The sequence below is a fragment of the Mandrillus leucophaeus genome, unplaced genomic scaffold, assembly GCF_000951045.1.
Source record: "Mandrillus leucophaeus isolate KB7577 unplaced genomic scaffold, Mleu.le_1.0 Scaffold412, whole genome shotgun sequence".
Classification (NCBI taxonomy): Eukaryota; Metazoa; Chordata; class Mammalia; order Primates; family Cercopithecidae; genus Mandrillus; species Mandrillus leucophaeus.
In genome coordinates, this window is record NW_012104388.1 from 1,556,558 (window position 1) to 1,568,997 (window position 12,440).

At 43.4% G+C, this 12,440-nt stretch overlaps 1 protein-coding gene and 1 pseudogene across 2 annotated transcripts in view; one reads left to right on the plus strand and one right to left on the minus strand.

Annotated features, from left to right (window-relative positions):
• The first annotated feature begins 2,774 nt into the window (after nt 1-2,774).
• SRD5A3 (steroid 5 alpha-reductase 3) overlaps nt 2,775-12,440 on the plus strand; it is a 22,015-nt gene continuing 12,349 nt past the window's right edge. Inside the window, exons 1-2 of the mRNA XM_011992500.1 lie at nt 2,775-2,908; nt 10,869-11,011. Of these exons, the coding sequence (XP_011847890.1) occupies nt 2,823-2,908; nt 10,869-11,011 (229 nt within the window). The 5' untranslated portion in view covers nt 2,775-2,822. The remainder of the gene's footprint in view (nt 2,909-10,868; nt 11,012-12,440) is intronic.
• LOC105548472 lies at nt 3,522-4,131 on the minus strand (annotated as a pseudogene). Its single transcript, XR_001007392.1, has one exon. The product of XR_001007392.1 is annotated as an rRNA-processing protein FCF1 homolog pseudogene (transcript).

The window sequence follows — 12,440 nt, forward strand, 5'->3', positions numbered from 1 at the left end:
TACTGGAGAAGGTACAAAACATCCAGACCAGTAATGAAAGGCATTTTTATTGCAACAAAAAAAAGATAACTTGCATCAAAACTGGCAGTGTCTCCAAAAAATTAATACATGTATTACTCTCTTTTCAAATTTTGTACCCCTGTTTATATGAAAAAGGGAGATAGACTTGGGTGGAGGTAAGAGTCTATGGCCTCTTTTTTATATGTCTCTGTATTTTCCAAAGAGTCTTCATTGACAAGATGCTTATCACTTTTATCATTTTAAAAAAATGTGTTAATGGCTAAGGAGCATGTAAGAGAGATTTTACTGGTTTATTAATAGTAACCACTATTGACTAAGTGCTTACGTATATGATTATGTGATGACTACTAAGGAGTACATGCCTTTCCTCACTTAATCCTCACAGTAGACCTGTGAGGGAGATGTTATTGTCATTATTCCCATTTACACATGTGCAAACTCAAACTTAGAAGATAGCACTTGTGCAATGATGCTAGTACTAGCAAGGGTGGTACCTGAACCCTGCCTGTTGGAATTTAAATCCCAAGCTCTTATGCTCTGGTATACTTCATGGGAAATATCTTGTACCATGTGAAGCTCAATCTGTGTGAAAGATCAAGTAGGAATGGATTTATCCCAGATGGTAGCATTTAGTAAATATCTTGGTTAATCCAAATTTAAAATCATTTGGTAACGTTAACCTTGATACTTATATTTGAATATTTTTCCTGTGCAAAATCTAGTAGTACTCTTTTTTTTTGAGATGGAGTCTCACTGTCACCCAGGCTGAATGTAGTGGCTTGATCTTGGCTCACTGCAACCTCTGCCTCCTGGGTTCAAGCAATTCTCCTCCCTCAGCCTCCTGAGTAGCTGGGACTAAAGGTGCACACCACCATGCCCAGCTAATTTTTGTATTTTTTAGTAGAAATGGGGTTTCAACATTTTGGCCAGGCTGGTCTTGAACTCGTGACCTCAAGTGATGCACCTGCCTTGGCCTCCCAAAGTGCTGGGATTACAGGCATTAGCCATTGCACCTGGCCCTCTAGCAGTACTCTTAAAAATGAAAAGAAGTTCATAATTGCTATAGTTAAAAATAGGCAGTTGTAAATCACATTTCTGCAAATAAGGTAGTATGTAGGTAATTTTGTTTGGAATTGTTCTTTTCTTTCCTAAGGAGGCAAGAATAAAACCTAAAATCAGTTCTTGGAATGTTTGTTTCCATGACTCCTGTCTGGTAGATTTTTTTTTTTTTTTTTAAATTGAGGTGATGGTTGCTTTTTTTTGTTTTCCTTTTGGTTCCTAGAGTTTTGATTTCCCAGAAAGTCTGAATAAACAGGCAACCTCGAACATGTATCATGATGCTCTGGGTTGCATAGTGAATGTAGAAAAACTTCTTAAATTTCAAAATGATTCCAAATGGTATCGAAGCTTTGCAATTGAATTGGGCTCTAGAGGCAAAAAGAGCTGCCCAGACTTTCCCCACTGGAATCCAGGGAGCATTAACTGGAGGTTCAGAGGATCTGTGGACAGAATTCAGGGCAAACTTGGATTGGAAGAAAGTTATGTCTTTATTTTCACTAACCTCTAGCTGAAATTTAGCATTGCCTTAATTATGAATATAATCTACAAACCACAGAATTAGCAGTACCTGCAACACTGTGATAATTTTTTTATATTACATTAAGAATATTGATGATACCTCAAAATATTACTGTTTTCATCGCTATGAGAACACTGTAGTCTTTCACCACTAGATCTTGTTATTAGACACATTAAGAAGTATACATATTACAGGCCGGGTGCAGTGGCTCACGCCTGTAATCCCAGCATTTTGGGAGGCTGAGGCGGGTGGATCACCAGCCTAGCCGAAATGGTGAAACCCCATCTCTACTGAAAATACAAAAATTAGCCAGGCATGGTGGTGAGCACCAGTAATTCCAGCTACTCGGGAGGCTGAGGTAGGAGAATAGCTTGAACCTGGGAGGTATAGGGTGAAGTGAGCCAAGATTGCGCCACTGCACTCCAGCCTGGGCGACAGATTAAAACTGTCTGAAAAAGAAAGAAAGAAATATACATATTACTATATTGCAAATTTGTTTTTTAGTAGTTGCATTACTTGTATGTCACTGTAATTGGTTTCCTTTGTAAGCCCGCTGCATTTTACTTTATGCTTGTATAATTTTTTTTGTAAATTGACAATTTATCATCGTATAAATTTATAGGTTACAAAGTGATGTCATAAATTGTGGATGAGATGTGGAATAATTAAATCAAGCTAGTTAACACATCCAATACTTCAGATACACTTCTGTGATGAGAACATCAATTTTGAAATGTGTAATACTCCATTATTAAGTATATGCAACACACTGTACAATATAACTCAAAAAAGGCAGAAAATATATTTTTCCTGTCTAAGATTTTGTACCTTTCGACTATCATAAATTTTTTTTTTTTTTTTTGAGACGGTCTTACTCTGTCATCCAGGCTGGAGTGCCGTGGCCCAGTCTCCGCTCACTGCAACCTCCACCTCCTGGGTTCAAGCGATTCTCCTGCCTCAGCACCCCCAGTAGCTGGGATTACAGGCATGTGACACCACACCTGGGTAATTTTTTTTGTATTTTTAGTAGAGATGGGGTTTCGCCATGTTGTCCAAGCTGGCCTGGAACTCCTGACCTCAGATGATCTGCCCACCTTGGCCTCCCAAAGTGCTGGGATTATAGGCGTGAGTCACTGTGTGCCTGGCCTAAATTTTCTTTTTTTTTTTCTTTTTTTTTTTTCTTGAGACAGGGTTTCACTCTTGTTGCCCAGGCCAGAGTGCAATGGCGCAATATCGGCTCACTGCAACATCTACCTCCCGAGTTCAAGCGATTCTGCTGCCTAAGCCCCCCAGCAGCCGAGAACACAGGTACGCACCACCATGCACAGACAGTTTTTGCATTTTTAGTAGACATGGGGTTTCACCATGTTGGCCAACTGGTCTTGAACTCCTGACCTCAGAAGATCCACCTACGTACCTCGGCCTCCCAAAGCACCAGGACCACAGGCGTGAGCCACTGTGCCCGGCCTCGCCTAACATTTTTATGAGACAAAATATCAATTTCAAACCAGCATCAAAAAGTGAGCAGGCCAAGCACGGTGGCTCATACCTGCAATCCCAGCACCCTGGGAGGCCAAGGCATATTTTTCTGTGCTAAAAATATGTATTTGTCTCTACTAAAAATACAAAAAAACAAAAAAAAAATTAGCTGGCCACTCAGGAGGCTGAGGCAGGACAATCGCCCAAACCTGCGAGGCAGAGGCTGCAGTGAGCTGAGACTGTGCCACTGCACTCCAGCCTGGGCAACAAGAGCAAAACTTCATCTCAAAAAAAAAAAGCGGGGGTGAGCATATTTAACCATCCTCAGCTCATAATAGAGCAAATAGGTCAACAGAATAATAATTCACGCTCTTGCATGTGTAATGAACTGGCAATAAGAAAAAGTTCGTTGAAGAAAGGCAGAGGAACTGTCTTATAAGAATTAGAATCGAGGGGCTCCATAATCATCTGGCAGTCATTCAATGTTGTATCTATGGTTAGAAATGTACATGATAGGAACTCCAGGAACCTTAGGGATTCTTCTTTTAAGGTCCCAGTCAACTGTGGCCACAATATAACACTTATGCTGAGTTACTCCCTGTACTAAGCAGTCATCTGCATAGGTTCCTTTGTGTGTACATGGTAATCCTTCAAATCTTGGATCCTTGGTGATTCTTAGAGTCACTTGATACTTCTGCTCCAATTTCTCAATTTCAGGCATTATATAATCAGTTATACAAGGAATACACTTGGCATACAGACAGTCCATCATGGACTGCACTAAGTCCAGTTCGGCTTTTATGGAAAAGTTGGCAAAGGTTGGTATCAATGAGGATGTGGTAAGGGGGACCCAGCTGTGTATTATATTGGAAAAATAAGCAGGTAGGGTATTGGGGAATTTCGCTTTCCTTTAACACACTGGGATCCTTCTTTTCTTTCTTTTTAGGTTTTAATCTATCCTTTTCTTTAAGCCTCTGATCTCCGAGACTAAGCATTCGCTTCATGGTCGCATATTTCCTGGTTTTCTCTTGCTTCCCCATGGTCATGCCACACTCCTGTGCTTGTATAATATTTTGAGAAGGGCTGTAGCCTTCCCCAAACTGTCAAAGGGGTCTATGATGGAGAAATGGTGAGAACCCCTGCTCTAGACTGTAAACTTTTCGTGCGTTTATATTTGTCTTGTTTGCTACCATATCCCTAGCTTAACGCCTGACTGGTAATAAGGACCTTGGTCAGTGTGTTTTGAATGAATGACAAAAAGTAGTTTGAGGTTTAATTAGTTTGTCGATTAGCTGGATGCCTACTCTGAGAGTAACTTCAGAAGAGGTGCTTACCTTCTCTCATTCATTTATTTAACCAGTGTTTATAGATACCTACTGTGTGCCAGGAATCATTCTAGGCTCCTTAGAGCTTATCTTCTAGGAAGGCAGACATGTCAATAAATATTGTAAAACCAGCCAGATAATTTCAGATGACTACAAGTGCTTTAGAGGAAATCCAGCAGGGTTATTTGATCATGAGCAAGACTGGAGTGGGCATGAGTGACAACATAGAAGGATGGATGGGGTTGAGGGGACAGCAGCTTGCCGGGGCCTTGCAACCTATGCTGGAGTTTGGATGTTATTCTGAGTGAGTGGAAGCTACTGAGGGCTTTGTGTGGGAGGGGGAGGCATTGCATTGTGTGATTTATGTTTTAAAGGATGATTGGCCATCATGTGGAAAAGACTGGATAAGAGGCTACTGTGGTGGTCCAGGCAAGAGATGGTGATGGTGTGCATTAGAGTATTAGCATAATAGTGAGAGGTGAAGCCACCTGGACTTCCTGGGTCGAGTGGGGACTTGGAGAACTTTTCTGTCTAGCTAAAGGTTTGTAAAGGCACCAATCAGCGCTCTGTAAAAACGCACCCATCAGCGCTCTGTGTCTAGCTAAAGGTTTGTGAACGCAGCAATCAGCACTCTGTAAAAACTGACCAATCAGCATTCTGTAAATTGGACCAATCAGCACTCTGTAAGATGGACCAATCAGCACTCTGTATAATGGGCCAATCAGCAGAATATGGGTAGTGCCAATTAAGAGAATAAAAGCTGGCCACCGGAGCTGGGAGCAGCAACCCGCGCCCTTCTATGCTGTGGAAGGTTTGTGTTTTTGCTCTTCACAATAAATCGTGCTGCTGCTCACTGTTGGGGTCTGTACTACCTTTATGAGCTGTAACACTCACCACGAAGGTCTGCGGCTTCACTCCTGGTGTCAAGTGAGACCACCAACCCACTGGAAGGAAGAAACTGGACACATCTGAACATCTGAGGGAATAAACTCCAGACATACCATCTTTAAGAACTGTAACACTCACCGTCAGGGTCTGCAGCTTCATTCTTGAAGTCAGCAAGACCAAAAACCCACCGGAAGGAACCAATTTTGGACACGATAGCACCTGTTGGTCTCATTGGTGGTGATATTAAAGCATTCAGCACAGGGCCAGGGATCTAACCAGAACTCAGTAAACATTAATTCCCCTCCTTAATCCCATAACGCCTCTGACTGGGGCCTGGAGTCTGTTCCAGCAGTCAGCAAGTACATTTTTGTTTGTTTGTTTTGAGATGGAGTCTGGCTCTGTTGCCCAGGCTGGAGTGCAGTGGCGCAATCTGGGCTCACTGCAGCCTCCCATCTCTGGGTTCAAGTGATTCTCTTGTCTCAGCCTCCCAAGAAGCTGGGTCTACAGGTGTACCCCACCACACCTGGCTAATTTTTGTATTTTTAGTAGAGATGGGGTTTTATCATGTTGGCCAGGCTGGTCTTGAACTCCTGACCTCAGATGATCCGCCCACCTCAGCCTTTCAAAGTGCTGGGATTACAGGCGTGAGGCACTGTGCTCGGCCAGCAAATGTGTATTACTATTAAAAATAGATTATGTCTTGTAGGCCCCAAACCGTAGAGTAGCTTCTAACAGTAAAAGCCCAAGACCTCATATGGTCTCATTCCCACTACCTTACTGACTTTATCTCTAGTTTGCCCCGTCTGGCTCTATTCCAGGTTTGATGGCATTTCTGCTAGTTTTCTTTCCTACCTACACTGCCTGTTTCTCTCTACCTGGAAAGGCCTTTCCCCACATAGCCACGTGGTTTATCCCCTCACTTTCTGTAATTCTACTCAACTATTACCTTCTCAATGAGGCCCCTCCGTGTCTATTTTGTTTGATATTATAATTCTGCCATCCAAGCATTCCTTCTTCCCCTTTTCTGCTTTAGTTTTCTCAGTAGTATCACCTGACATGCTATAAAATTTACTTTGTGCGTGTGTGTGTGTGCGTACGCTTGTGTAAGCTCCACGAGGGCAGGAATTGTCTGTTGCGTTTGCTGCTGTATCCCCAGAGCCTGGAGCAGTTGTGACTTAAAGTAAGCACTCAAATGTTTGTTAAGCGAGGGAGGGCTCACTCAGCACCTTGTATTATCCTATAAGGATCACCTTATCCCTACTTGCAAGGACTTGGACAACAGTGCTACAAGTAAGCATAGTGCCAAAGGAGGAAAAAAGGAGAGTGTCCAAAACAGACGACAGTGGAGATTTTAGATCAGCTTTTGGAGGTTCAAGCTGGGTCTTTAAAAACAAACAAGAGCTATGACTTGCTCTAAAGAATAGAAAATGTATAGGCCTGGTGAGGGGGCTCATGCCTGTAATCCCAGCACTTCAGGAGGCCAAAGTGGGCGGATCACGAGATCAGGAGATCCAGACCATCCTGGCTAACACTGTGAAACCCCATCTCTACTAAAAATACCAAAAATTAGCCGGGCGTGATGGCAGAAGCCTGTAGTCCCAGCTACTCGGGAGGCTGAGGCAGAAGAATGGCGTGAACCCGGGAGGCAGAGTTTGCAATGAACCGAGATCGTGCCCCTGCACTCCAGCCTGGGCGACAGAGCGAGACTCAGTCCAAAAAAAGAAAAAAGAATAGAAAATGTATGGAGGGAAATCAGGCAAGCAAAACAAAATGTGGGAATAAAAAGCAACACAATATGCCCGTGAATGAAAGACACCATGACACAAGTAGAGCACAGCATGGTGTAGCCTAGCAACTTACACAAAACCCACTTGAGTGATATGTTTGACTTTAGGCTTGATATAAATCGGTACGTGTAACATAAGGATAGAAAAGCAAGTTCAGGCATGCCTAGATTGCATGAATGAGAGCACAATAGTATGATTTTAACTTCACAGTCATCAGGGCTGCCGCTTACTGTCTGACATTGGATAAGTAACTTAACCTCTCTGAGCCTTGGGTTTCTCATCTGCCACATGAAGATAACCATATAAGCTTCATAGGATTGTTATGAAGAGGAATTAAATAGTCTTAACTGTTTTGCCACGCTCTACCTGGTACCTCTTACCCCCACAACTAGACTATTCTCTACGTAGTTACCAGAGGGATATATTTTCACTTAAAGAATAATGAAATATATGACCAATGCTTTCTTTTGCCTCCTTTTTTTTTTTTTGAGACAAAGTATTGCTCTGTCTCCCGGGCTGGAGTGCAGTGGTGCAATCTCGGCTCACTATACCCTCCGCCCCCTGGGTTTAAGCGATTCTCCTATCTCAGCCTCCCAAGTAGCTGGGATTACAGGCATGTGCCAGCACGCCTGGCTAATTTTTGTATTTTTAGTAGAAACAGGGTTTCACCATGTTGGCCAGGCTGGTTTGGAACTCCTGAACTCAGGTAATCCGCCCACCTCGGCCTCCTGAAGTGCTGGGATTACAGGCCTGAGCCACCGCACCCAGCGTCTTTTGCTGCCTTTTAAAATATTTTTATTGTGGTAAAGTATACATAACTTAAATTTTACCTTTAAAATTTTTTTAAATATATAGTTAGGTAGCTTTAAATACATTCATCTTGTTATCCAACTATCACCACCACCTATCTCCAGAATCCATCAGCCAGAAGGATTTTTAGAGTTTTGTTTGTTTGTTTTGAGACAGAATCTCGCTTTGTCACCCAGGCTGGAGTGCTGTGGCATGACCACCACTTACTGCTTGGCCTCCCGAGTAGCTAGAACTACAGGCATGCATCATCACACACGGCAAATTTTTTTATTTCTTTTCTTTTCTTTTTTTTTTTTAGTAGAGATGGGGCCTCATTATGTTGCCCAGGCTGGAGAGATTTTATTTATTTATTTATTTATTTAATTTATTTGAGACGGAGTCTCACTCTGTTGCCCAGGCTGGAGTGCAATGGCGCGATCTTGGCTCACTGCAACCTCCACCTCCCGGGTAGGCTAGAGGGATTTTTAAAACGTAAATTACTACCTCAAGTCACTCCTCTGCCCAAATGGCTCCTCATTATAAAAACTAGTGGCCTTACAGGGCTTCATGTCCTCTCCCCACTCCTGCCTCACCTTCTACGCTCACCGTTGGCCATGCCACAGCAGCTGCACAGATGTCTTTTAATGTTCTTGAACACCGCTAATATACACCCACCTCATTGCCTTTGCAGTTGTTATTTCTTCTGCCTAGAAAGTTCTTCCTCTGGAAATCGAAAAAGATGACTCCTTCTAGCCAAATGTCACTTCCAGAGAAGCCATCCTTGACCACCCATCCAGAACAGCCTCCCCTCTGCACCCTCTGTCCCCTGACCCAGCATTATGCTAGATGTCTGCAGGTTTAGTTGTTGACTGTCTGACTCTCCACCATAAGGTAAACTCCATCAAGGCAGAGACCTGGTCTGTTTACTCCCTGCCGAGTCCCCAGCTTCTAGAATATTGCCCAACACATTCGAAGTGCTCAGTAAATATTTGTGAAAAAATTAAGTAGGTAAAGTGGCTGGTCGAGAAATTGTCCTTCAGAAGCTGTCCCTCCTGCCTTTCCCTGGGAGCCTGCAGAATAGCATGTTCTTGACCTTCCACTCTGCTCCACGAAGCTCAGCCCATACCTGGGGTCAGTTGTGGGAAGCGTATCTTAAGGAAGACCCTGTGGTATAACTGAAGATCAGTAGCCACGGGTGGCGATTGACCTTGATGCGTGAACTTCTGTGAAAAGTAGGCTCTTGAGCCTGGAGAAGATCCCAATTGGGAATCACAGGATGGCTCTCTTCAAATAGTTTAAGAGCTGTTGTGTGGAAATAAAATTCTTGTTCTGTGTGGCCAGAGATGGCAAATCCAGTGGTAGAATTTTATTTATTTATTTATTTTTTAAGACACAGGGTCTTGCTCTATTGCCCAGGCTGCAGTGCAGAAGCAGGATCATAGCTCACTATAACCTCAAACTCCTGGCCTCAAGGGATCCTCTCACTTTGGCCTCCCAAAGCCCTGGGATTACAGGCATGAGTCACCATGCCTGGCCAGTGATAGAATTTGCTAACAGTAATTGGCAGAGTGGAGTGGGTTGCCATGGAATGATCAGGTTGGATCAGAGTTTATCAGACTGAGTGTGTAGGCATGATCTCAGGGGCTGTGCATTCTCTTACAAGCATATTCTGGATCATCTGGAGGAGCCTCTGAGATTATGTTTAATCCTCTTTTGGCACCAGGTTGTCTTTTATTGTCATAGACTAATGAGAAAAAGAAAAGAAGGAGTGGGATTTAATATATACACGATGCATTGAAGACCAGGGAAAGCCAGATGACCGCCAGGCACTCTATAGAGTCAGAAAGATTTCAGAATGAATAGAAAAAAATAGAAAAGTATACATAAACAGACCTCAAAAGAACCCATGAGGGGCTGGACATGGTGGCTCACACCTGTAATCCCAGCACTTTGGGAAGCCAATGTGGGAGGGATCTCTTGAGCCCAGGAGTTTGAGACCAGCCTGGGCAACGTAGGGAGATCGCATCTCTATAAAAAATTTAAAAGTTAGCCAGGCATGGTGGACTACTACACGCCTGTGGTCCCAGCTACTTGGAAAGCTGAGGTGTGAGGATCACTTGAGCCTGGGAGGTCAATGTTGCAGTGAACTGTGATCACGACACTGCACTCCAGCCTGGACGACACAGCAAGACCCTGCCTCAAAAGAAAAAAAAAAAAAAGAAGAACCTGCTAGGCCCTAGGCCCTTGTGCCATATAGGGTGATTTTTTTGTTTCAGCAAATCAACATCGTCTTTCACATTAAATTAACATTGCTAATTTCAATTGCATTGGTTTTGTGGTCCTGTTTGTATTTAGTTTGTAGATGTGTTGATTGCAAAACAGGCCCTATAGTTGTCTGAGAATTATAACCATAAGGAGTTAATACCTAGTTTTATGATTGTAGTATTAGTCATGGTATAATAAAAGTAATTTAGGTCAACCTAATTTGGAAAAACACTGAGTCATGCCTAAAGATCTTTTACTTCCTCTAGCCCCAAGTGTCTGTGATTATGCAAATCGTGTGTAGCAGTTGTATGGCTATTACTGCAATATTGTTTGGGATATAGAAATCAAAATCTTTCACAGATTTAGCTTGTTTTAGCACAATCTAGGTTCTCTTTGCAAGGACCTGCAGCCTCCGTTTTGGGAACTTGAACCCAATTCTGTTACCCAGCAATCTGAGAGATTGCTAACTAAACTTTATTCTAAGTTTAACATAGTCGGTTGTGTTCTTGTTAACCTCAGAGAGGCCTCTTTTTCCTGAAAGTTAACTGGTCCCATTATTTGAAAGGAAATTTTAAAAATCTGAACACCTACAGGATTCGGATTCTATTAAAAAGCAAAAGTATACTTTGGGAATGGAGGGGTGGGGAAAGACAGAGAAACTAAAAATAATCTTCCCGTATAACAGCTTAAAGTGGATTTAACCTAATTATTGCCTCACTTGTTTTCCTTTTGCAGATATTTTTCCCACTTTTATATCATCTCAGTGCTGTGGAATGGCTTCCTGCTTTGGTGCCTTTCTCAATCTCTGTTCCTGGGAGCACCTTTTCCAAGCTGGCTTCATGGTTTGCTCAGAATTCTCGGGGCGGCACAGTTCCAGGGTAAGGACTCCCCCGGCTTATGACAACACTGCATCCTATTCCTGTCGTTCCTGTCCGCAAGGGAGCGGTTTTTGGCATTTTGTCTCCTCTCTCAGGCGCCTCCTCAGAAGGGCCTGGGAAGTGGAGGATGAGGGCAAAAAAGAGCTTTGCAGGGTTCATTGCTGGATGGCCAAAGGGATGTCCCTAAGCCCTTCCCTGAGAAGGAGACAGAGCCAAGAGTTAGCACTTCTGACTTCCCAGCAAGTGCTGTGCTGTGTACAGAACTGGCTGTCCTCCCTCTGGTATTTTTAGTACTGTTGATAAATGTATAAAGAAGTCTTTACACAAAAGGGGGAAAGCTTTTAGGATCCATCGGTTTTGTCTGGAAACAGTTATCATTTATACTGTTCCAACCAAAATCATGACTTAGAACTCCAGAAATGTGATTTAAAAATTACTTTTTCATTCGTACCTGTAATTCCAGTACTTTGGGAGGCCAAGACGGGTGGATCACTTGAGATCAGGAGTTCAAGACCAGCCTGGCCAATGGGGTGAAACCCTGACTCTACTAAAAATACAAAAATTAGCTGGGTGTGGTGGCAGGCGCTTATTGTAATCCCAGCTACTCGGGAGGCTGAGGCAAGAGAATCGCTTGAACCTGGGAGATGGAAGTTGCCATGAGCTGAGACTGAACTACTGCACTCCAGGCCTGGGCAACAGAGGGAGACTTCATCTCAAATAAATAAATAAATGAATGAATAAAATAAATAAAAATTACTTTTTGAAAAACATGGAAAAAAAAGTTATGCTGCAAGGCTTTGGTAGTATAATAAAACTGACTAAACAGTTGTTGAACAGACGATTACAAAATAGCCTTTAAATTTGCCATCCTCAGCATCAGGATGAAGAATATGTAAAACAGTTTTTTGTTTTTTGAGACGGAGTTTCACTCACGTTGCCCAGACTGGAATGCAATGGCACGATCTCGGCTCACCGCAACCTCTGCCTCCCAGGTTCAAGAGATTCTCCTGCCTCAGCCTTGTGAGTAGCTGGGATTACAGGCATGCCCAGCTAATTTTGTATTTTTGGTAGAGAGATGGGGTTTCTCCATGTTGGTCAGGCTGGTCTCAAATTCCCAACCTCAGGTGATCCGCCCGCCTGGGCCTCCCAAAGTGCTGGGATTACAGGCATGAGCCACTGCGCCCAGCCAGCACAGTTTTTAAAACGAACTGATCACGAGGTCAAGAGATCGAGACCATCCTGACAGGGTGAAACCCCGTCTCTACTAGAAATACAAAAATTAGCCAGGCGTGGTGGCGGGCGCCTGTAGTCCCAGCTACTCGGGAGGCTGAGCCAGGAGAATGGTGTGAACCCGGGAGGTGGAGCTTGCAGTAAGCTGAGCTTGCCCCACTGCACTCCAGCCTGGGCAACAGAGTGAGACTCCGTCTCA